This window comes from Aulonocara stuartgranti (genome assembly GCF_965226115.1).
Source record: "Aulonocara stuartgranti genome assembly, chromosome: 13".
NCBI classification, from domain to species: Eukaryota; Metazoa; Chordata; class Actinopteri; order Cichliformes; family Cichlidae; genus Aulonocara; species Aulonocara stuartgranti.
The window spans coordinates 22138889-22166023 of record NC_138949.1 but is presented as its reverse complement, the minus strand read 5'-3'; the positions used below and the strand labels follow the sequence as shown (position 1 = coordinate 22166023).

General features: G+C 40.6%; 1 protein-coding gene across 1 annotated transcript; it reads right to left on the bottom strand.

Annotated features, from left to right (window-relative positions):
- Positions 1 to 1281: 1281 nt before the first annotated feature.
- LOC309720013 (protein FAM53B-like) lies at positions 1282 to 26934 on the bottom strand. The gene is made up of 5 exons (XM_082556534.1): positions 26739 to 26934; positions 15607 to 15865; positions 12857 to 12911; positions 9978 to 10810; positions 1282 to 2505 (listed from the first exon to the last, which is right to left on the bottom strand). Exons 2-5 carry the CDS (start codon positions 15685 to 15687, stop codon positions 2167 to 2169), a joined length of 1308 nt encoding a protein of 435 aa, XP_082412660.1. The 5' UTR covers positions 15688 to 15865; positions 26739 to 26934; the 3' UTR covers positions 1282 to 2166.
- Between the last annotated feature and the right edge of the window lie 201 nt (positions 26935 to 27135).

Genomic DNA, 27135 nt, shown 5'->3' with positions numbered 1-27135 from the left:
TAACTACAATGCTCCCTATTTATAGTGCTTTTACCTCAGATATTAACTCTCTCCCCCGCTTAGCATGCCACTTCCTGCCAAAGAGGAAATATGTGTGTGTGTTTTCTGCGTATGTGCGTGTGGTTTACTGACCTCTGGGAGCAACGAGTAACCAGACTACTGTTGATAGCAACATGATTTTATGTTTCCAGTCTTTTGTGTCCAGTTCACCATTGAAGTGTGAACTTTCAGACATCGTGTGCTTCTTTTCATGTGCCATGTTCAAAATCTGAGCCATGTGACCTTCTTCTCATCTGCAAATCCTTATTCTTCCAACATCAGATGGACCGATCCACTGGGAACGAAAGAGAAGCAATGGCTAATCCAGTTTTCCAGGCCAGGTGACTGGTTTTCTGTGTATACAAACATAGCACATTCAGTATCTATTTCAGGGCCTTTGAATAAGTGTACATGTTTGGGTGCATGTTTATGTAAGCCAACACCTAAGCGCTGAGATGTCGGAGTTCACCTTCCTTCAAGGCCATCATTGAAGGAAAGGCTGCAAGTGACTCCAACATCCTGTTTTCAGCATAAACAGTTTTGGACTGAGTGCCTTCCTCCCCATGCCGGAAAAACAATCTGTCCTATCACTTAATTTCAGCAATCAGCCTCCCTCGTGGCCAATAACAATGATGATGATGAGACAAGACTCAAATTTAATCTTAATAGATTAAATGGAGGCAAGTCTTATTAAGGTGACGGTGCTGTGAGCTTAGTTCAGAAGCTTGAACAGAAATGATAGGAAATCCCAGAGTGGAAGAACCCTGTCCGGTCTACATGTCTGGCTCCCCACACATTTTCTCCTGACATCACCTCTGTCCAGTGCAGGGTTACTGGACAGGAATATTCCATTGCTAGATATCCTGCCATTTTGTCTGGGAACTGCACACAACCAATATAATTTTCTTTGTTTTGTTTTTAAACCCGACTTGCTGTATTCTTCAATAGCCTAGGTAGCCACTGTACAGAGAAAATTTTTTACAGAGAAACGATTTGGTGCATAATCATGTTATGTACCTGCGGGTATTCAAAACAATACAAGCTGAGTGAGCTTCAATGAAATGGCTCTGAAATGTTATGCAGGAAACGACTGCGTGTGGGTATGGCTTCTAAAGATTATCTGGAAACTTTGCAGCGTGTTCAGACTTTTGATCTGTCTGGGTGAAAGCTATCTTTTACAGAAATCTTGATTACCACTGAGCAATCATTACAAAATTACAAACTCAAATTAAACCAGACAAGTGAGTGCAGGATGTACGTTTATTTCATATTCATTCTTATAGAACAAAGACCTTATATTCTTAATCCTGCACAAACAGCTCATTAAAAAAAAAAAAACCCTGTTACTTAGAAAAATATACACTGATGTTAGAACTGACAATTTGAGATTCAGTGTTTAATTCAAAAAATACAATTTGTCTATTTGGGTCAGAAAAGGTGGCTTCGATTGAGGCAAGTTTCTTGAAGAGAACTGAGACAGCAAGCATCCAGAAGAAGGCACTTTACATTTTCTGAACTCCACATAAAGCTTATTGAGCCTACATTCAGCAAAAAAAACAAATCAGATTTTCACGTGTGCACAAAAGATGAAGAGGAAGGCCAAGGGTAAGTCTGTCTTTGCCTCTTTCTGTGTCACCCCATTGTTGATGCCCTCCACTTTCTCTGGAAAAACAAATTTGAGCTAAATATAAGAGAGCCCAGCTACTGCTACAGTACTACAAACTTAAGGTTAGCTGACTTTGGAAAGGTCATCAGGTTAAAAGACAGCGGGGGGCTGAGACACTTATTTAAGACAAACCCTCAATTTCCCACTCCTGAGTTAAGCTGAATATCTGATCCAAACCCCCCCCCCCCAAAAAAACAAACAAACAACAAAACAAAAAAACCAACACAAAACAAACTAAGGTTACTGCTTTTTAAACAAACAGTAAGAATGTTCAAGGCAAAGGTGTCATTAAAGAAGCCAGCCATTAGCAACATATGCAATGCTTCATCATATGTATCACCATCCTTGTCTTTTCAAAGCCTTTCCCTTACAAAATTAGCTATTATTTTTCCTCATATTTATCTTAATAGTCATTTCTCTATAACAGTCCAGACACAGTCTTAAAATCGTCGATGCAAAGTTTAGTTTCTTTCGATCTGTTCAAGATCCAGCTCTCCCCCAAGCTGAAAAATGTCCCTCTGTGTCCCACAGTCACCCTTCCAGAGGGTGCGTTTACCATCTTCGATGCCTACAGGAGACCCAGGCCGTGAGTCCACACTACAAGCGGAGTCGCTATCCTCGTAAGATGAATCTGCTTCCTCGTCATCTCCTATCACTTCCTGCCATGACTCTAGTCCCAGCTCAGACACGCCTGTGAAGTCTGAATCCGGTTGGTCGATTAAGTCCAAGGTGGGCGGGGACAAGACTGACTGGCAGTTGTCGCTAGATGAAAATCCAGGGCAGCTTAAGCTTTGTAAAGTCTGAAAAAACAAGAAAGAAAAAGAAAAGACCATGTTAGTCTGGACATTTTTGCACACGTTCACATCATGGCCTCTTTCTGATGAAGAGCTACAGAAGTCAAAGACTATGTCAGGGAGCTCAGAGTTTCCCAGAATGTCAGTTTGAGATTGGGTTTCAGTTGGGCATCTTAAAAGCCGGCTTTCCCTTTCACTGATGGCATGTGAACATGTAAACATGCAAAAACACCAGTACACGCACAAGGCATTGAAGAGTATACACAGAACGCTAACCCTCTGGTTTGTTTGAGCAAAACACTGAAATGAGCACCAAACCACTAAATGCATCTCGTGTCAAACTGTGCTCTAGGCTTATTTATCACTGGAAACCACTTTGAAACACATACCTAACCCAACCCTGTATGGTAAAAGACATTTCTTATGTCAGTCATTGTTGTTCACAGTTGTTATGATGTTTTGTAGCTCACACTAGGGAGTGCCAGGGACAATCTGGATGTGAACAATTGCCTGCGTTTTTGCTCTCAAAACTTGACCTTAAAGAGACTCAATTCACAAAGGCTCCTGGTTTGCTTTCATGCTCTCTTTCCACCCTGAATTCCTCTCTGCAACAAAGAAAGGCAGCCGTGCAGCACAGTGAAGGGGTTAATGATCTCTGGAGTGCCCTCAGCAGCAGATGTTGGAGGCATGGAGGTGAATAGAGATGAGGTTTTCTCTATAAAGCCCAGGCTTTCATGACAGACACCTCTAATGTTCCCTAGCATGTGTTGAGACATTGCCTTTCCTTTTACAATGAGCTTGGAGACACCCTTTCTCAAATCTCATTTTAGCAGGCTTGCCGTTTCCCCGTCCAAGAGAAAACTATAACATAGGGTGAGGCTGGCTAAGTTTAAGGTTAGCTCACTTTTCAGGATTAACTTTACATGCAAGTACCTCAAACACACCATGCTTCAACTGAAAGCGCTTGAGGTGATCATGTGAGGAGTGGGAAGCCTTTGCTGTAGTTACCCCACTGGAGTGGAAAAGGGGATTTCAGAGCTCTTGCTCTCTCAGTTCAACCCCTGGTATTACCCCACTACTAATTATCACAGCAGAGGAGGAGACGAAAGCAAGAGAGAAAGGAGGTGGAGAGGCTGTCTCTATACAATATGCTTTCTATAAAATCTACTGAGCCTGACTGGGATTTGGGTGGGTGTGGTGGTAGGCTGGGGGAGCAGGGTTAAATTTCTGCTGTGTACCCAGCTTTGCCAGATGAAAAACACCCATGTACACACACAAATCACTATTACCACACACATGGGCTCGCTACCCTGGACCTGTCATATCTCATATTACCCACTGCCATTACCAGGAATCTAACCATACACAGACGAAAACCACTTTAAAGTTATTATCCTCAAATGTCCTATTTAGAAACACACTTCATTTAAGGTTGGAGAACCACAATAAAATTTTTAAAAGAATATAAGAGCAGATTTCTACTTTTAGTCAAAAATGATTAATCAAGCACAAACAAAGCTACTGGAAAAAAGTGTAAAATAAAACTACAACAAAAACTGAAGCATGAGTTTGAAAGATTTTAAACTCTACACATCTTGTCCTAATCCACAGAAAATACTATGCAGCAGATTTTAAAGACTATGACTAATAAAGTGAACTTCTGGAGTCTTGGTGATGTGCTCCTTTCAGTTTTCAGTTCTTGCTGATTTGGCAAGTGCATTTAAATAGCATGGGTCTGGGACATCTGTTCTGTAAAATAAAATGCACATTGACCAGAAGCAGAAATACAAAAGAGGAATTATTGGGCCTGTTAATCTTATAGTCAAAAACTTTGGACTGACAGGGTAGGCAATATCATGTTATTTTAGTAAAGAAATTAATAAATAAGGACAAAGAAAACAACAGTGTCATCTAAACAGATAATTTAAAAGGATAATTAGTATTCCCATGATGATATAAATTTCTGTAATACTCAAAAGTAGAAATACCAGTCAATAATGCAGCTCAATCATTGACGTGTATTACTCTGTTTCACTCAAATGACTTCTCTATCACTGATAATTTGACCAAGAGCACCCTACATTCCAGCTCCAGCTACAACATGTGCAGTACTGTGCAAAAGTCTTGGGCCAGCCTTTTTAAAGTTTTTCTTTAGACACTGGCTGCATTTTCACTCATTTCTTGGTACTTCTTAAGCCACTTAACATTGACCTATAAATCACTCAAGCATAAAAAAAAGGCACCTACTACATAGGATGAACCTATGTTATGCCTACATGTAATAGATAACTTAGGAAACAATCGATTTTACATTGTATTTTTAGACATTCCCCAGAGCCCAGAACAAAACAAAAGACAGTCAAAATCCAAAGAAGAGCTTTGAATGTCCTTCACGATGCCAGGAGACATTTTCCTGAAGTATACTTAAATACATTCCAAGAAAGCTTGCCTAAATGGTAAATGGCCTGTATTTATATAGCGCTTTACTAGTCCCTAAGGACCCCAAAGCGCTTTACATATCCAGTCATCCACATTCACACACACATTCACACACTGGTGATGGCAAGCTACATTGTAGCCACAGCCACCCTGGGGCGCACTGACAGAGGCGAGGCTGCCGGACACTGGCGCCACCAGGCCCTCTGAACACCACCAGTAGGCAACGGGTGAAGTGTCTTGCCCAAGGACACAACGACCGAGACTGTCCAAGCCGGGGCTCGAATCGGCAACCTTCCGATTACAAGGCGAACTCCCAACTCTTGAGCCACGATCGCCCCAAGTGAGTTCAAGCTTTTTTGAAGAATAAAGGTACACTTCTTTGTATGTTTTCACATGTTAAAAAACCCCCCAAGCAAACAAAAAAAGAATTTTTTTTTTACATTTTCTTAAGAAAATATAGAGAAATGAAAGGTGGCTCAAGACTTTTGCACAGCACTGTATACATGCCTCTGCAAAACTCAGCATAGTCCCAAGCAGTACCATGTTTTAACCATACAACTTCATCAATGCTGCCATACACATTAAGGGAAATGAGAGCATGGTTTTCAGTTATATCTGACACATCAGGTCTACCACAGCCACGCATGCCTTCCAGCAAGTGATGTTTGAATGTTGAATAGAAAAAGTGAACAAGACATGAGATCCACTGGATTGGTTTATACCTTTTTTGTTTTTACGTTTAATATTCACCAAAATCCTATAAGAACACATATTTTAGAGCTAAGTGGTGTTTTCATAGAGAGTGTAGATTATTTTATACCGTGATCTACACAACAATGGCTTGGACTGTAAGGATGTTATTTAGAGCATGGGTTCAAAAGGCAGCTGCTGTCGAAGAAGCACAAGCACATGCCAGGAGGTTAGGCAAATACCCTCCTGATGATTTGGGTAAACAACTAAAATCACCGAGCTAAATGCTATGCAAAGGCCCTGTTGTGAACCAAACTACAACCACAATCACACATATAGTACACTACTGGGAGGTGCAGGTACTTTACATTGCATTCACTGTGCAACTTCAGATTATTAGTATACGAGTCGATAGTGTTTCTTTGGTTTAGCTCTGTGCCGAAATTAGGTCACATAAACATTCAGAGACACACTGGTCTGAGGATGACATGCAATCAGACCTCCAGCGACAAACAACTGTGAAGCAAAAGAGAGGACAAGGAGGTGCAAGCAAAGACAGGAGACTATAACAGACATTCACGCACACAGTCTTTGTTTTGGTGTGTGTATTCATCTACTATTTTACTCCTCTGCAGACAGAATGCCTGGCTTATTCATGCAAATGCCCAGAGGTAAAATGATGATAAAAGACTAAAGTGTTGGGCTGTCAGATGTTGAAAAAGTGTAGGCGATAATAATGTGTGACTACAGACTAATGTTCGGCGATGCTCTACAATGCACATTTATGACAAGTCACAACATGTCATTATACCCGGTGAGAGCTGCACCTCAAGACGCCTACCTAGGTGTTCCCACAAGCATGCAGGGCTCAGTTATGATCATCATGTCTGCCATCCAAGGAATGAAGTGTGTGTGATGGAAGAAGGAGGGGAAGACCAGAGCAGCTTGAACTTGGGCCAGGAGAAAGAAAATATTAATAGGGAGGGATACAAGTTTGTGTGTACACACACACACACACACACACACACACACACACACACTAGCCCAGCTGAAGTTAACTGACCAGGCTGGACTTAAGCACACAGCTTCCTCAAATTCACTGTGCAAGAAGTGTCAACAATCATTCAGTGAAGGACATGGAGTTTGCTATGCCCAATAGCCAGTCCATTAAAAAACAACAAACAAAAAAACAATCCCCCAAAAAAGACAACAATGACAGGCCAAGGTGGAAGGGCAGGCAGAGATAACTTATCTACATGGCTGACTGGGAGGACATTCAAGGAATTTTGGGGGTGGCTGCATGTAAATCCCCACGGTAGTCAAGTTATAGCTTATTAGCATGACATGCATCCCCAGAATTCACACCCGCCTTCATTGACGTGGTCGAGGAATCTAAAGGCCAAATTACACCATGTTCCACTAACTCACACTGAGGGCTTGTTGACCACCATGATCCTTCACTCGGCGAGTCTCTGGCGCACGTTCCATAGAAAATTAATCAAACAACACCTGTCTGTATCCACTGCAGTTCAGACAAATGTCACAGTTTCCTGCCCCATCTACAACATGTTTGCTATTCTTTTAATCAATGTTAGACAGCATTACTCAAAACACACCTACAGTGAAAAAAAATAAAAAATCTACTGTTTACGTAGGTATGAAAAGTAATAATGTTGTCATTAGGCTCACCCAGTTCTTGAGAAAGAGTGGGAGGAATTGTGTGTGCGTAACCAGGGAAAAAAAACAAAAAACTGCCACTTCAATGACACAGAGGCCAGTTAAGAAGTCTTGTGATGCTCAAATATATAACATCAGAAGAAAGATCACATTAAATAACTGATTTCCAATCAGAGTTGGTGAAATCTATTATATTCCCAACCCTGGCAGTACTTTGCATGTTCTATCCTCTGTAGATCAGACACAGGTTGTAACCAGCCCTAGTTTTCCACATTAACACTTCCTTTTCCAGACAGTCTGCCAGCTGGGATCTTTTTCTTTCCCTAGGCTCTCACAAAGGTCAACCACTTTTGGTAACAACAATGTCAATCTCCAGCGGTATCTTCTTTGTGCTTTTGGTTTATTAAATTTAGATTGAGATATTACAACGCTGCTTGTTTAAGTTCCTGGCCACACTTGACCTGGTTTAGTTATTGACATCAAGTCTCAATAACAGGAAAAGAAAATGAAGCAAGGGAGCACGTATTAATCATACTATCTTTGTTGTATGCAATGCTTTACTGGTAACTTTCCCGAGGTGTGCATGAGGATGAGAATTTAAACATGGTTACAGTAGATCTGAAATGACCCATCTAACCTGTACGACCGGACTCCTTTCATCAACATGCACTCATGCAACTCGACTCAAACCCCCGAAAAAAGTGAAAACATTTTTTGACCCGCTAACCTTTGAGAATAGATCATTTGCTGACAATAATCTGTAACTGGCAGAGTAATGGCAATGACTAATGGCAAGTCGAGTTTAGGGCTGTGCGATATGACCAAAATCTCATATCCCAATATAAGACATCTATCGCCCGATAACGATATAAAAATCACAAAAATTTAACATTTTCTTTAAATTCTGTGAATCTCTGGAAGCTCGACTTGCGTGAAGTGATTCCAGCTGGGCGTCGTGTACCTGGAGTCGAGTTTTTAACTGATGCGTGAAAATATATATTTTTAGACATAAGTTGTAACGGCTGCAGTTTTCTTTATGAGTATTTATTACACAGCGTGCTGCAGGGAAAAGCCTGTTCTAACGTTTGAGTCCAATCTATTTTTTAGCACCTGACGGTTCTTTTTTTGCTTCTCACCCGTCAATACTCTGCATACTATTTCACGTGATTCCGTTTATTTTGAAAAGTCTCAACAGGATCTTGAGCTTTATTGTGAAAAATATGTTTATGCGGAAAATAAACAAGCAGACACGCTAACGACAACGCATAAAAACAGGCGCTTGTCCGTCCGTCGTGTGGTTATATTAAATATAAGAGAAAGAGAGAACTTTAGGAAATGAATATAGCCACTACAGTGACCATCAAAACGCTGAAAAAAATATTGCTGTAAACAGTTTATTTTGCGACACCACGAAACAAACTATAGCGTAAAATGAAACGATAGACGTTTTTATATCGTCATCCGATATATATCGTTATATCGAACAGCCCTAGTCGAGTTAATGTAAAACTGGCTCCATGTGTGTGTTTGTGGATTCATTCTTTATATGTTGCATGCCTAATTTTTCCCCTCTTAGAAGCTGGCAATACAAGGGGAAACATGTTTGCTAGGCTCCATTACCCATGCCTTGTTAATCCAACCCTGGCTAGGTCCTAAGTATGACTGGCTGGGAACTAATATTATTTCCAGAAAGGAAAAGGGGGGTATATGGATGAACTGATGATAACTTTCTAGTAAGAGACAGGAAAATTACAATATTTTCCTGAAACAAGGTACTGTGAAGGATGATTTTTGAGTATCAAATGACTTAAGTGATCAGGAAAGGATGGGTAAATAGGACAATGTGTAAAATTCCCAGAGCATTCACATAAATAATGAGCTGAATGTGATACAAGAATCAGATCAAGATCTTTCAGGGCACTAGAAAAAAAGAAGAAACAAAGCTCTGCCAAATATCAAAAGAGTTCATGTCATTAAAATACTTCTCTGGATCTATTTTGGGTTTGGGTTTACTCTCTGGCTGTTGCACTGTTTCCTCTGACCTTACAAAAGAACAAAAACTCTTGACATTGGGAAATCCATCCAGAGCTCTGTGCATCCAAATATACGCATAATTCACTGCCGCTTTTTCTGACAGGTAGAAATATTGGGTAGGAGTTGCAGAGAGGAAGCAAATAAATGGTGAGAAGTCCAACCTTTGGATGGACTTGTTTACCCAACAGAGTTAATGAAATTATAAACCCGAGAGGGCCTTGCTAGAGAGTGGTTCAAGGCAGCGTGACTGAGATCACTTAGCCTCGAAGCCTCGGACTGACGACGCAGAAAACTTAATACAGTTTAATTTAATCCACTCCCTGATCAAACTCTGAGAGAAAGAGACAGACTTAGTTTTGTTTGAAGATGTCTTGAACTTCCCTTTAGTCTAAGAACAAAAAAGCATTTGTCTGTGTTGTAAGTGCATCTGGTTCAGGATTAAAGTGAATGCAACAGAGCGCATTTTCCAGCATTAAAGCAAGATTAGAAATAAGCTGATACTCATTTGTGTGCAATCAGCAAACACATGTAATATTAAACTCTGAAATTAGTCAAATTCCAATTGAATGCATTCAAATCAATGAATATGTAAGTGCTTGTCTGTGCAGGTCAACATATGTTCAACATTTCCAGCTAACCTGAGTCATCTTTGTCAGGTCCAGGGAGGGCCGCTGCTCCTGAGCATCTTCTGGTCTCCTGCGCTTCATGCCGACCTTTTTCTCATTTAGCACACAGGGCTGAGACCTGCTCCGAGACAAACACCCCTTTCCCCTGGCTCTCTGGCTAGCTCGTCTCCCCAGCTCTGGGGTGGAGTCTGAAGAGCTGGTCTCCGATGCCTCTTCCCTCTGGTGTTCTGGCAGGCTGATCTGCTCATGGGAAAGTGAGAGAGGCCTGAGGAAGACGTGATTTTGGGAGTGGTGATGATGTGTGGCAAGAGAGGTAGGGGAGACTGGAGAGGCAGTGAATTGAGGGTGGAGAGGCAGCGGCTGGTTGAAGAATGGCAGGTCCTGGATTCCATCAAAAGTGATGCTGGAGTGTGAGGGCAAACTAAAGCTGGAGCTACGCTGCATGGTGGGAAAATGGCTTCCCCCACCTCTGACACTCCCTCCACTGTGGCACCTTCGTTTCTCAACCGTTGTCCATACTCGGGACCCTTGGGGCCTCCAAGATGAGCGGAAGCCAGTGAATTCTTCAGAGAGTGACAGAGAGCGACACTGACGTTTGCTCGGGGGTGCCGTAGGAGTTTGGCTGGTAGCCGTAGTGGTGTAGTGTGCAGTGGCGGATACGGCGTGAGTGCTGTTGCAGAGACTCAGATCTCTTATCAGGCTGGTGATTGCTGTGGTGCTGCCTGGTTCCTTGGCACAGTGGCTGTTGTGATCAGGCGTCACATCCCATAGAGGAGTACCAGACTGGCATGGAGCTCTCTGCTGGATGGCACAGCTTCGCCCCATATCCAACCATCTATCTGCCTCTGTAATAGGGAAAACATAAAAGCCTCACACTAATTGACCTCAACAGCAGCCCTTCTGACACATCTTTATCTGTGCGGCAAGCAATATTAAGCAAAAACTGCATTTGTTAACTAGAGCATGATGAATTCTAGCAGCAATATCTGGAAGGATAATTTAGTACTTAACAACAAAGACACAAAGAAACACACAAGCAGAAATAAGCTTAAGGCAAAGAGGATTGGTTGGTGTAAGAACAAACTGTTTGGAAGAATAAAGGGAGATTATTGTCTGCTTACTGCAATGGTGAGCTATTACACTAAGAAGAAAGAAACAGCTAAGTAGAAACAACAACAACAACAACAACAACACAAAAAAAGAAATCATGAGCTTTGGAGAATTACAAAAAAGGGGTGGGAGGTTGTTTGTCTTAACATGATTGACAAGGTTATGCCTAGAGGAAATAAAACTACCAGTTGAACAGTTCAAACCAGTGCTGCTACTCAGTAACTGTAATGAAAGCTGGACTGAAAATTCCCAATAATGTTGAAAGAAAAAAAATAGTCAAAAAAGTCATTTTCTGGAAAATAAATAAATAAAATCTGTGCATTCAAAGATGGAAATGTTTTAAAAGTCTTAAAAAGTTGACTGCCCACCCCCCAAAAAGTCACAATGCTCAGTATAACACACTACATGCCGAGTAGGACTCAACAAGATCACTGTCTGTCTGCTTGTTTTTCACATAAACAGCTGCAGGACATGCAGTGAAACCTCAGCTGTGAGTTCTTACTGGCACATTACTGTTTCCGAGCATGAGAAACACATTTCTGCCTCCATTACTTTTAGAGTTAAATATGCAAATAAATAAATAATACTGTGGTTTAAAACACCAACACACACACACAAACAAAACAAAAAACACACAAAAAAACCCAGATTACAATAAATTCTCTTCCTCAGCTTGAACCAGCTCACTCCACTGACTGCTATGTTGGCCATTTTTTTAAGTTTCCAGCAGTAACATTCCTGACTATTTAAAACTTGGACATGCAAGAACGTTGATTCCAAAAACATGAACTGCACATTATGACAAGAATCAGCCAGTGAAACAGTTGGGCAGTCACTCCCATTAGTCAAGTGGTTAGTAGGATATGCGTCAAAGCAGTATGAATTTCCAGCTGTCTCACCATCGGGACAAAAGAGTTTTGTGGAGGATAATACACCTACAGTAAAGTGTGGCTAAGTTCGACTCTATTGAAGCTTTTGTCAAAAAGAGCCCCTTGCTGATCCAAAAACCATCCTTTTGGATGCTTGCCTCCAATTCTGGCACGCTCTCTCCCAGACTACTGGACGGAAATCATTGTTTTGGCTGGACAAACAATGTACGGGGGCTACAGTGACGACCTGACAGGAATGTTAGGAAAACAACTGGACAAAAGGAGAAAGGGATGAACTTCAAAAGGCCACCATTTGAAAGCAAAAGACAAAGTGGTTGAACTAACAAAACACGCTAGCCAATTTTAATGTCAGGATTAACAGTGGAAAAATCTTTACCCAAAAGAAAGAGGCGGGGAAAAAAAGGAAGAAAAAAAAGAGGGCAGTGGGAGATAGCTGGCCTTGTATTGACAGTAGTATTTCTTTTAACACAGAGGATAATTACACAAACACAGCTAAAGGGAAATTGTTGACATAGGCAGCAGAATATTCAATTACAGTTCACTCCCATGAGAGTGCTGTGCAACGTTGTGTGGAGGCAGGTGCACTCTGATCATGAGTGGGGGATGAGTGACAGATGGAAAAGGGAGAAGTGAGTGATCGAGTGTGGCAGGAGATAAACAACAAGACAACTGCAATCGCTGATTTTGATACTTCAACTTATTGGGGAATTAAAGGCGACAATTACTTGTGTTATATCAGTTGTGAAATGTTTTTTAACAAATAATCAGCCACTGCTTTTTTCCAGATGTTAAATGCAGAGCACAGAGGGATGGCGTTTAATAAATGGAAGCAGGAGCAAAGGGGGAAAGACAAACAGAAAGACATAACGAGTGATAATGAAGATAACTCACCTACGGTTCCACGGGAGAGGAGGGTGGTCCCTCTGCTCATGGTGGGGACCTCACACTGTTGAGGGCACAGGCGAACATAAAGCAAAAGTCAAGAACAAAAGCCAAGGAACAAAAGTTCAGCCCTCAAATCAAATGAGAAGACTGATTTGTCTTCATTTTGAGGTCAGGATTATTTACACGCTGCTGCCAAACGACCAGTGTGAAATAGCCAAAGATCTGCGTCAACCAAAGCCAATGCAAATGGTTACTTACTTTAAGCTTACTGTTTACTTTTTATGGTCTGCGAGTTTACCGTTTTGGTTCACAGCAACAACTAGCTCATACTCAGCAACTAGCGGGTGACTAAAGAATTAGATACATTTCTGAAGAGGAGGCGGAGAATAAGCAGTGCACAAAAGAGTGAACATTAGACTCCATGAATAAAGACTCCAAATGAATGCTAATTTGCTCCATTCTTGCTGAATATGTAGGGTGTTTCCCAACAAGCTTACTAAACAAAAAACTGCACTAATTTACGCTTCATAATAATTTACGCTTGTATATAAATTTTAATACATTTTTGTAAGACTTGCGCATTTAAATAGTTTCTAATGTTAAAGCTAGTTAAGTCTCAAGTCCTTTGACATCATAGTAAATTACAGTTACACCTACCCAAGCTAGCTAGCTAGCACAAGCAGCTTAACACACCATCGCTGCTATTGTTGCTACTTAAAACTCAAGGATTCAAGAGCGTAGTCCATTATCCAGTGGGTGAATTACACTCTTTTGGACTGGTTTTACACTTTCACTTTTGTCAGAGCTGGAAACTACTTCCTAAAGATTATCCTTTAACTCACTGCAAGGTGCATGAAATACCTTCAAGGACAGCTGGACAATGATTTTACAATACAAAAGAACGTTTAGCTAAATTTTGTAACGCACCTGTTTTATTTCTTGGGTTTAAGGTACAAAGGCTATTAGGGGAGTATAAAACAGTTTTGCCTACACCCACTTATCTTTTAATCAGACACCCATCCATCCCATAGTTAATTTCTTACAAGAGGGTGTTGGCTATCTGCACACAGAACAAAAAAGAAAATGCCACATTTCACTGCAGTGACTCGCCTTGAGGTTATTATAACAAAACAAAAAAAAAAGTTTTCTAAGATACCAAGCCTAGAACTCAAAATAAAGGCTATTGTGCCATAGGAGACAGAATTGGTACACTAAACCCCCAGGCCTTTAACGTGAGCAGCTGATGAGTGCAAAGGTAGCAGTGAAAAACCTCTGTCCATAAGCCTTTTTGATTTTTTTTTTTTTTAAATTATGCATGCGATTACATTTACAGCATATTATATAAGACTTACGTCAGTCTCTGAGGTTTAACAAAAGAAAAACATTTAAGACTTGTTGGGCCCAAGAAAATAATTCCTGGACGTTTCAGAACAAATCATATTGATGTTAAACGTGTCAAGAAATGTTTGTGATCCTTCACCATCCAAGCGCTTGAAGGAGTGTTGAGATTTTGTAGATTAAAAACTGCATATAAGCAGCATGATAAAAGCGGGAAAGTGAAAACTACTCTCCCGTGCTTGTCTGAATGGAGTAGTGAGATAAAAATAAAATGTAAATAACCCCTATTTTACTTTGAGAAGTGAAACCTAGGTGCTGGTTAAAAAAAACAAAAAGTGAAATAATTCTCAGGGGTGACACACCAAAAATAACATTTTGACTGAAATTTTAAAAAAGCTCTTTTTTGTTCCATACGTTGCTTTTTTTTAAAGTTTTAGTCACACAGATCATTCACTAAAGAATAACGTTTATTCTCCTGACTGGCTCGCTGGAGGCCACTGACCTTTGTTGAGTGTAATCAGTCGCAAAGAGTATGCTGTACCAAAAACTTGCTTGCTTGAATATTGCCACAGTCACCTGTAGTTCTGATGTAAAGTGCAAACACTCTACATTTTCACTGCTGCTTGGTGGTGAGTTAAAAAGTGCTGCAGCCTGTAAAATAAAAGTTGAGCCTTACCGCTCAAACTAACAAATTTCAAAAGGCACAGCTTTTATACTGAAAGCAAATATCACCATTTTGCATCACACTTTTCACCATTTCACTACCGCTCAGAGTAGTTGGTGAGTGCTACGGGGGGGGGGCGGCTGCAACAATCTGGGAGGAGGTTTTCAGTGCAGCATTCTTCTTCGCAACCAATTTCACCAACTGACAGCAAGCAACCTCCTGCAACCACTTGCCAACTGGCTGGAGAATACACATTTTTCCCAAGCAACCAGTGATTAGCAGGGGATTGTTAACCGGTCTCAGGAAGTGAAACTCTTGACATTTAGAATGTCTTTTGCAAGACTGTCTTGGCACAGGCAACATTAAACAACCATTTTTTTCCACTAGTAGGAAAAAGCTCCTGAAGAAACCCTCTTGTTGTGAGCCAATAGCTATAACCACTGATCCACCATGTATTGACATTTTGGAATGATTTTGAACCAGTTCCCTTTATTTTATTAGGGAACTGGTTCCTTCTTGTTCTAGGCTAACACATCCTAGAACTCTTTGTCTTCAAGGGACAATTATAAAGCTCACACTGAACGTCTCATCTGAGTAAGAGAACCTCAAAAGTGAAAATGTATCTATCATATTAATGACAGTTAAAGACATCTAAAATCCTTTAGTGAACAACTTATCGTGGTCTAACATGCTTGTGGGTACACTACCTACAAGCTTGCCTTGTGTTAAAGTCAAAACGTAAAGTTTCTCTCACCAGCCGTCGCTCGATGCTCTTGGACGTTACATCATTGGCAGCCTTCTTCTTTTCCAGTGTTTGTGAGAAAACAATCACCATGGTAGCAAGTAGCTCTGCTCCAGTCTGTTCAGGTGCAGAAAAAGGCCACAGGCAGCCATCTTATACGAGAGCAGAGGGCAGACAGTGCATTTGGGCAAAAAGCAGAGGAAGATTTCCCATTTGAAGAGCAGTACTTGTGAAGGTGGTGGAGGTAGGTCTCTCAAATGTCAGCCAATCTCTGTATTCATGGAAAAAAAGGGAAATAAAAACATTACTAATTTAATTAAAGTGCAAAGGATGTTTCTGGCTACAAGACATGGGCAAGAAGCAGGGCCTAAATAAAGCTCAGGTTTAAGCATAGCCATAACAATCAATAGTGTGCCAAATCTGGCTTCTTAACCCCAATTGTGGCTGCTTTAACTTGTTCTGTGCCATTCTCATTAAGATTTTTCACAAACACAAAAAGCATGGCATGTGCATTTTTGTCTTAAAACGTGTCTTGAGAGAAAGGTTTCTCACAAATACAAACAGGTTGCCTTTTTAATCAATCTGTGAGGTGATAACTGTCATTCACAGATAAATCACTTCAATATCTACATTCCTCACTGCTTTAACTAACATACCCATAACAGTGATTGAAAGGGGCACGGTTGAATGCGATACATGTTTGCTATATGCACACCTTAAGTTTTTCCATTCAGCATTTAAAATCCGAAAACGTACAGCAACTTCAGTCATCGATATAGATCCACACACTACATACACACACCTATCAACCTACTAGCTTTAAAAGAAAATGTGCTGATATATGTTAAACTGCTTCCTCATCCCTGTGGATAACAGAACATTTGGCCTGTCAGCAATATTACCCTGAACACAGGGGAATCTAAACATGTTGTAACAGAAGGCTAGCTTTAGCTAATTCAGGAAAAGACATTACTCACGTCACATGACTACAGATGTGGCTAGAAACCACGAACAGAAAAGAAGCATATATGGAGCTGCGGTTAACTCAAAGACTGCCTGCACCCACACATAGCAAAGCCCAGACAGAAGCTGCTTCGGTAAACACAACCGTTAAAAGCTTTATATGTATGGCAGATGGTCTATATCTTTTTTTTTTTTGGGACAAACATGCCTTGTCACATCTGCTCAACTCAGCCTTTCTGATGTTTTTCAATGCATGTGAATGACTATGGCGGAGGATGGGCAAGTTCAGTTATGCTTTCTTTAATAAAAGTAGCTGCAGTGACTTTGGACTCCGTCATTTACCAACCACCAAACACACTGACAGTATCCAATTAGAGAGTACCAGCATAGTTCAGATCCCCAATCAACTGCTGGCTAATGACAGCTTTTGACTCCGGAGCAACACATGAGGCTAATGGATCTTCCAGGCCTACTATGCTATCCTGCCCATGAAACATGTGGTTTTGTGTTAAGTAAGGGTTGTTGCACTTACACAAGATGCTTTAGGGAGAAGTGTGCACCACTGGAAAAAAAACTGACTTCTGTAGAGGAAAAAAAACAAAACAAAAACAACATGGATCGATAAAAAGTGTTTTGTTTTTTTAAACCAGTCTAGTCATGTCTTCTGACTTAACAATGTCATCTCTGTCCCTTTTCTTGTTTCCAGCCCCATGACTACATAAAGACTAAGTAAATAAATGTTTCATGTAGGCCTGCCTGAAACCAAAAGCCGGCATATGACTCCCATTATCTGCATTCATTTCAGAGAGTCGGTGGAGCACAACCGGGCCTCCACAGGCAAGAGAAGGTGGTACTGTTAGTGGGAGTAAAAAGTAAAGAGTATGTTCTTCATAATCAGTTTTGCAGATTACTCTACTGATTAGAAGTGACTCTGAGTAATGGGTGGGGCAATGTATTGCAGTGTGTGTGTGTGTATGTGTGTGTTAATCAGAATAAGGGTCGAGGAGCGTGACGGCTGTGTGTAAAGGTTGTTATATTGTGCCGTTTGACTGATGCAGGTAGGAAGCGTGACTTGTCCAATCAAGGCTGAAACAGCATCTCCACACTGAGAACAAGAGCTAGCTGTGCATGTGTTTCTGTACATGCATGTCTGCTTATGCTAACCTGCACTTGTGTGTGTAGTGACTGGCAAGCAGGGTCATGGGAGAGGGCAGACCGAGTGTGAATTCAAGCCTGGAGCCATGCTTATTTAATGAACCGACTTCTCATGATGGGGAAACCAGAGCTTAATGGGCTGTGTAGAGCACTTGTGCAGAGCCATTTTCAGATCCGATCAGACTTTTGCTCTTCAAAACAAGAGTCCTTGCTGGCTACATCACACTGTTTGAAAAGCCTTTTTGTTTGACTAGATGTCAGTCCTAACAAAAACCCAGGAAATTATCAGTTCATCTGAGGTTTGATGAGTCCCTGTTACACACCACTGAGAGAAGAATTAAATATCATTTTTACAACTTTGGTCTTCAAAGATTATAAAAACAATCATTACTGTGTTTTTATATATCCAGCACAACATCAACCTTTTTCCTGTCTTGCCTCCCTGAAAACAAAAGCATTGTTCACCAAGCACTGGTGAAATGACAGGTAAGGTTGGATCATCTGAAAAATACCATCTTAAGAGAAGTTGGTTTTATCCTACGGATAATATGTCGTTGTGAAAGCAATCTTAAAGGGCCGCAGACGGACCTGTTTCACTCATGTGCTTGCCTCATGGTGCAAAGATAAAATCTGTGGGGCCATAAATGAACACCTCAAAGGCCTGCCTAGTTGTGACAATACTGCAGGGTAGTGGAACCTGTACTGTGGGCTGAGTGATTTGTGATAGTGAGGGTTGTACCCCACCCCTGAGGAAGGAAATGCACTGTTGAGGAAATCTACTGCTCAGTAAATTTGTGTTTCCACAGTAACTGAACAATTGTTAAATAGCTGTGATTATGATTTATGATCAAACAGCCTGACATTACACTATCAATTTTACTAAGCTTTAAGTTAAATATGTTTCATAAAGCCAGACAAAATCTCACAAACTCAGCTGCATGTCCCACACAGAAAAATGTCGTTTTTGTTATCATAAGTCAGGCTGATCATCAAACAAAGCAAGTGACTTAAATGACGATTTGTCTCATCCTTTACAGTTAAGATACCAGGGAAGACATTGTGGATACTAAATGAGGCGTAAAACTGAAACTGGAAGAGCTACTTCTCCCTTCATTAGAGTCTCATATTATGATGAACGTGATGGGACAGGTGCTTTTTTTTAACTTAATACTTTTAGTATACTAATTACTTTTTTTTTTATAGCTCAACAGTACAAAACAGTGAACACTACACAAAGCACCGACTGATTTAGTCAAAGACTTCCACTTGCTATAGATCAGGGGTGGGCAACTCCAGGCCTCGAGGGCCAGTGTCCTGCAAGCTTTAGATGTGTCCTTGATCCAACACAGCTGATTCAAATGGCTAAATTACCTCTTCAACATGTCTTATAATTCTCCAGAGGCCTGGTAATGAACTAATCATTTGATTCAGGTTTGTTGACCCAGGGTGATATCTAAAACCTGCAGGACACCGGCCCTCGAGGCCTGGAGTTGCCCACCCCTGCTATAGATCAACTTGCGATACTGCTTTGCCTGTCAAGGATAAAATGACTGAGGTTCATCAATTGTTTTGTCAGATCCCATCTCAGCCCTATTTGATTCAAATAAAGGAAATCTTTCCCAATAAATCTCAAATATATATGATATTTGCTGAGTCGTAACTTATCGAACTAACAAAACTTTGACCATAAGTGGGTTCAAATCCACTGGTACTTCAAGAACTGATTTGTGTATGCTGGGATGCAGAAAGCAGCTCTTGGCTCACAATAGTTAGTGACTCAGGAGGGCACAAGAAAGAGCAGCTAAGATAATGTGGCTCTTTGCCCAGGCTGTGATTTGTACAGGCAGATAAATAGAACCCTATTTGCGCCCCCCCTAAAGTTCTGTAACGGGGTGTTTGGTGTCCATCACTAATTGGCTCTGGTTGCTGCATACTTGTGTGGAGTGCGTCTGGTGTCAGGACTTTGATCAGTTGCTGTACTTGGAGGAAACCAGTTCAATTGGCACTAATGAAATGTTGAAGCCCAAATATTCAAAATATGGCATGGCTGGAAAGCCTCGGCAGATCATATTCTTGTTTTGATAAGATTAAATTAAATTACTGTCACAGTTTTCCTTAATCAAAGTGGCACTAAATGTCAGAAAAGGCTAGACGCTGACACCTGTTTTAAATAGTTCAGATGTCCATGAGAAACTAAATGAAAGCCTTAAAAAGAATAAAGGAGGCTTTCTTTTGTGAAAGCCTAAGATGTCCATTGTTAATTCAGGGTGAACACACAGCGACCCCTCTCTTGGATAATGTGGTCGAGGTTGTAAAAATGGTCTGGGAGGTCAAGACATACCATTGAATCTTTTGGCTATCACCCTAGTACCGTCTACTCCTTCAAAGGTACATAAACACTGAAAAGCTTATTCAGTGAAACTTTATGTATTTTAAGTAGTCAAGTTTTTTGGAGATTACCCTGAATGCTTCTCTCATGACAGTGACCATTAATCTCTGCATGAATACAGCCTTGAAGCTCCAATTTAAGTTGCTGTTACTCTTAACAACAGATCTACAATAGAAATAAGAGCAGTAAACATGAACCCCAAAGCTTTCTTTAGAATTAACTTGCAAGTCCAGTTAATACTGGTCTTCTTATCTCAACTATGTTGGCATGAAGACACTAACATAATTCACATAAGCAAGCACACTTCCCTTTGCACTGCAGGAGTTCTACTTCCCTTGTGGTCACATGACATGCCACTGCTGAATTGGGTGTGGAACATACTGACTTCATTACTAAATACATGAAAGGAGAAAGCCCCAAGTGATATCCACAGAGCATTGTGGCAACGAGTTAACTTCACATACACATATTCTACCATCATTTCACATTAACATTTATTTAATCATAGATTTACAGCCTGAGAGCGGATAGGTTATCTACTATATGTTAGGTAAAATTGTCAAAGTTTTTGTTTTGGGGTTTTTTCCCACAAAAATGAATCTCTGATACTTCCTGGGGTAGTTTCACTCTGACTTTAGACACAAAACAGTTGCTAGGTAGTACACTGTTTCTAGGATTTAATAGGTAGCCATAGCAGCCAAGCACACAACAGAAGACAACAATGACAACTGGTGATGTGAAAAAGGCAGATGTCACCCATCTAGTGAATAATAATGTCTGGACAGCTCATCAGTCTTTATCAGTAAATCTGTTTGTCATAGGAAACTGGACTATTGAGCAAGGCCAGTTTACTAAGGTGAAGCACTGTGACATGTAACCCGCAAACACACCACACTCTTTCTATTTAGGGTAGCCTTAAATTTATTAGGGGTTGACCTCTGTTTCTTAGACTAGGGTTTAGTTAACCGAAAGCTTAAGGAGCTTGACAGGCATAGGATCAGGTGTTTGAGTAGGTACCACACTAATTATACTGTCCTCTCCAACTGACCCAGCAATCCTTGCTTTTCTGCCTGTAGTTTCTTCCATTTTCTGTTCTGTACACACTAGAGCTCTAATCCATTAGGGGTACATTACATACACCAGAGGCTCCAGTTCTGCTAGCAATCCCAAGCAATTGCTTAGCTCAATAGGAGGGGCCATTCCTATGCTGTATAAACAAGTGATGTTATACTTACTGTCAGTACCAATGACCTAATAAGTACCCTATATAGTAGATTTTTAAAGATCAATATAATAACTCTAGTTTGAATGAGAAAAAAAACAACAAATTACTAAATTACTAGACACATACACCCCCCCTTCCAATCCAAACTCCACATTGTCTAATGAAAAGAATACAAATCCAAAAATTCAACACGCTTGAAAATGAACAGTCTTTGACTAGTGCTATTACACGAGATTTTTAACAGTAGTCAAAGCATAAGTCATCAATGACTCAAAGTCAATCTGAAAAACTGTCAGAGAGATGTGGCTACTGTATCATAGTTTAGCAATGCTAACCAAATTCTAACAACCATGCTTATTAGAAAAAGAGAGATCGCATGCTTCTGGCAGAGCAGCAGTCATCTTCAGTCTAACACATAATATTATCATGTATACTGTAATCACTAAAATGATAGAGCTCATAATTTACAAATACATTTTCTTAAAACCAGTTGATTTCTATATAGTGTCGTCAGCATGTAAGTAGTCCATGAAAGTGTTGTATAGAGCCAGTGGCCCATGGTGCTGCAGCCGATATGAGGTTAAAAGCGCTTCTGTTGTTATGTGAAGCACAATGGTGTCAAATCAAACAAATGAAGATGATTTCGTGACAGCAGTGACTGGAGAAGCAGGAGGAATTGCTTCCTCACTGACATTAAATACGGCACTAGTGGTAAGTTAGAAAAGCTTTGTGGTGAAGTGTGCAGTCCAAATGAGCACAAAAGGCATTTGTGTAAATGCCAAACTGTGTACATCAAGGTTGAAAAATAAACTTTTATAATATTCATATGTAATGGTATGTTAATTAGCCATACGCTTTCGCATACTCATGCTTATTAACATAAAGATATACAGTAGGTCTGCTGTTATATGCAAGAGGAGTCTAAGCAGAAGGGCTCTACAAAACAACAATTACACTGACTTTGTGTATGAAGCCGCCATGCAAAACAGTGCTGCACATACCATCATGAGAGATGGAGGCCGTTTAGCCATGCGGCCCTGTTGAAGCCAAGTTCCACCGATAGTTTCTAAAATATGTTGGCAGCACTGAGTAATTAATCAATTACTTTCTGCTGCTCTATTACATACATTTTTTGGAGATGTGGGTGAGTTTTTAGTGAGTATCGGTGGGAGAATTTCAGAACAAAAACTATGAGCAGCATTCCATCAGCCCATTCATTCATTCATGAGGGGGCTCAGCTCACCATATGGACCCTCTGACTGCTCAGCATAATGTGTACCAGGAATGTAAAACAGATATTTGAAAATCCCACTGAAGACGTGTCATTTTAAGTTTTTTTCATTGAAATAACCACATACAGTAAATGTTGGACTCATGAGTCCTATGTTAAGCAGCACTGAATAGGAAGAAGACATATTATCGATTTAAAACACATCTGTTAGTTTCAACAGTGATGACTGGGAATAATTTAAACAAGCCATTTCACATTCAAATTGTGAGCTGCGCTGTTTGAACTCATCTTTGTTGAAAAACGAAAGCAAATCAAATTGGTGCTGGAATAAAGTAAACTGCTACTGTGTAAAGGTCAAGATAATGTCCGTAGACAAAGCTTTTACATTTCCTAGTTGGACCAGGAGCTTTCTTTGCATAGTAATACACAGTAGAATTCCAATCAGTCTCTGACTTAAGACTCTCAATTGTAATACTTCAGTTACATCTCCATTTACAACATCTTAATAATACCGTTTGTTATTTGGCAGTTAATAAGCTCATCTGATTCAAGTAATCTAATATGTTACACAGCAAGCTACTTGTTGAGCTTCTGTGTAATGACATGCAGGTGCATGTAAAACAAGTATGTAAAACAGAGTCCATCCCAAATACTGAGAACCAACATGCTGTACAACTCCGGGGGGGGGGGGGCGAGAGTATGACTTTAGATTACCAATCAATAATAATGTTAGTGCAAGGCTAGTCATGAGAAGCCAGTGTGACCAGACAACCCTGCTTGTGAAAGGATGTAACACATTAAGTGTCACATTAGTATATATCAAAAAAATGATTGTCATTATTAATTAGAGTCCTAATACTTGAAAGAGGAAGTTAGATGCTTAGATTTTGTCACAACTGTGGAAAACAGGTTCTAAAAATACATCAGATAAGGCTGTCTGTACACTAACAGAAGCTTTCAGTTCTCTCTGTCTGTTTTTTTATTAAATAAATAAAGAACTCAATTGGGAGATTCCTTCATCAGGCTGGATCTACGGTAAAGAACGGCACGAATGAGACTGGAGTTATGCTTTGGCTCATATTGTAAGGAAAAGCCAATCCAAAGCAGTCGAGGAAAATAAACAGAAGAATGCCAACCGCTGCCATTCATAAGTGTGGTGTTATGATGACACAAGGCAACACAAGAGAAAATATTGGCTCACCTGGGATTTGGGGTTTTCCAGAAGAATACAGGTTATGCACATGCACACAACATATGCAAACGACTAAAATAAATAAAGACATACTTATTTGAGAGTCAAACACGGTGTGGGCATCCTTTCTTTCCCTTTTTTAAATAATTCCTCACTATCGCCACATAAAGACTAGAGCAGAGTGTTCATTGGAGCATTTCTATTGCATCCCAGAATGCTTTTCATCTTTAAGTAGAGTCTGGTGCCTGTCTTGGGGGGTTGGGGGAGTGCTTCTCTGGTGTATGTGAGAATGCCTCTTTTCTTTTCTTTTCAGCTGCTGGTCTGTGGCTCTGTGGGCGATTTGACGCCAGACTTACAAATCCATCATGTTAATGAGGAAGGAATAAACAAAACAAGGAATATTGACAATGAAACAAATACATTGACAGAGTCAAATAACCGAGGTATTTGTTTTTAACTTCTTTAAGACTAAATGGGGAGGTGGGGTGAGTTTAAATGTGTCTGAAGCCACAGCAATTATGACTGCAGGTCACAGAGAAGAAAGGGAAGCTTCTGAAATGAATAAAGAGTACTATGGTGGCAGAGACAGCCATGGCTAACAATCCTTTTCTGGTAGGTTTGCATAATGCCTTGGGTCAGGGAACAAGGGAGGGAAAGAGAGCAACAGTGGAGCAGTAGTGGAACAGAAAGACAAATAACAGTCAAAAACAGGAGAAATAGCATGATTAATAAATGCAAAAAAGGCAAAAAGCAAAGGACAGAGAGGGGTGAAAGTGGCAGCATGTGCGTCAGCGTGTGGACTGAGTGAGAGTTGTTCACACAGACGGAGAATGGGCCAGTGGCTTGCTCAGCACACAGGCACACAGCTGCCCACTGACAGAATAGAGTTCTAATAGGGCCTTTTTTCTGCAACACAAAGACCTTGCAAATGTGTGCGTCTTAAGCACACACTGGAGTGCAGAGCAATCCCCTTTAAAAACCCACCGCCCTTAATTGCCTCCATATATTATGTTTCTAGTATGTCCAAAACAAGCCTACAGATGAACAATACCAGAGCTGTTGTTGAGCGCAATTGCAGTACACTAAGTACAAAAAGCGATCGCCAGGAACTGTGATGAAAATGTGTAAACTGCTTCCTTCGCAACGCGAGGAGTGTTTTCACTTTTTTGGAAAAAGTCCTATGGATTGACTTGTTTCAATATGCCTGCTTAGCCAGTAGCAACATTTCCAAACGTGTTAGAAGTTAAATAAAACAGCCAAAGTAACATATAGAAGACAACAGATTGCTTTTGTTTTCTGGACCTTTGCGGACCTCTGGCACCAGGACAGATCACTTCCACCCTGCTCCTACCTAGTCAGACATAATAATTCGCAAGAGCAAACAGCACATTTGCAGATTCACAAACTTGTTCACACCAAGCTGAAAGATTCCAGCAATTGTTTATTTTGGAAATCAAGGCATTTTGTAGTGATCAAAATCTTCCCCAACCTGGAAAAGTAGATAAGAAGTACTCAGAACAGGTTACATCGAAGTCAAACCCGCATTTGTGAAACACCTCTATCAGCATGCCAATAGTCACTAGAGTTGACAGGTGATTAAATCTGCCCAAGCACTCTGCTTCACTTCCAATCTGAACATCAGCTAACCTTTGCAATTGCGAAGACATTTCATTTTCTGCAAATATGCGTCCATTAACGTTTAGTTTACCAACCAACCTAGCCAGTCAAGGATGACCTCTTGCTTCTGTGTCCCTGTGAAAATTCCCAGATATTTCCAATTAATGTACCCTCATACCAAACCAGTTCTTCAGGGTATTGTGTTGATGGTGTCCACAAAGCTCAGCCAGCTGTGGTTAGAATCGGAAAGGGCAAAACATAAGCACCAAAACATAAGCGCCAACACTTCCTAACCCACAAAGGAAACAAAGATGACAAATAAGCAGTTTAGTGCTCTGCTGCCACTGTGCCCTATATTCAGAGTCCTCGTTTACAGTTTGAGCCTAAAACAAAACAGAGGCCTCATAGCTATGCCAGCGGATAACAAACCTAAATTATAATTGTTCTTATCAGCATCTTATCAGTTCTTATCATGTAGGTTTCAGTTTCATATAGGCATAACATCATAGTCTTAGTTTATAATGCATTCATCTCTGTCACGTAGTCATAAGAACAGTGTACATTTTGGTTGAACTTCAAGGATTCAGCCTTATATATTAGCTGATAAAACAGAATTGAAATTGAGGAAGAATAAAGTGGCCAATAGTTTCGGGCTCCTCAACCTAAAAAAAGTACCTACTCTGATGCTCAGGGGAAAAAAAAGCACAAGATTTAGTAATTTCAGATTCCTCTCTGAAAAGAGAACAAAAACCTAAATGTGCGGTGGAGATTGGTGCGACTTGTGCAGCCAAGCCTTATGACTCAAAGCACTAAAGCTTCTCTTAACATCATCTCATGGGTTGTGGTGAGGAACTGTGTGTCAATGCTGCAAAGCAACCACACTGCCTCTCCACCTACAGGTACTGTGTAGTTTACAGCAGTCTCAGATTCACTGCATTGCCTGACAGATGAAGGGGGAGTTTGCAGCCTCAAAGAGCTTACTGCCTGCGTGAAGCCCCTAAACCTCAAAACGGGTTATTATGCGGGGACATTTATAGCAGCACCAGGTCGGTCATGTAGATTATTTTATATACATATATTTATTTAGAAGCTCCATAGGAACTGAGTGCAGAACAATTAAGTTGCAGTCACCCAAAAAGAGTTTAACACGCCACATTGTTATTTTTTATTTTTATATGAACAAAAAAGGTTTATACTCTTTTAAGAAATTCATCCCACAAAAAGCCATTTATGTTTTCTTAAAGTACGTGTCCTTAAAGTAACCTAACAAGTTATATGGGGAAACCCAGCAAGAACAGAGTAAACTTCAGAGCAGTGAAAGAAACAAAGAAAAAGACGTTCAATGCATACAATTTAACTAGCGTGCTACTACCTGGCTAGCAGAGGCTCTTTCGAGGTTAGGTCATCTTCAACAAACGGAAAGCGAAAAAGAAAAAGTTTATCGCAGTTGCAGCCGCCAGTTCAGCGTCCTCAGCGTAGGACCAAGCAAGACTGCAAGCAGCTGAGAGCTGAGCTTCTGCCTTCAGCATTGATTGTAACAATATCCGCGTACACATGCAGTTCAAGTCAGCGGGGGGAGAGACGAGCAACAAGGTAACCGGCTACCAAACTAATGCGGACACGGGGACACCGGGTTGTTGTGCAGTGTTCTCGTAAAGTTATAATTATTATCCAGCAACACTAAAAGTCTTTAATATGTCAACACACAAGGGGCGAAGTTTTATTCACCACTTGCACCCCCACCCTTTTCGAGTTGGTACGTTCCAGTG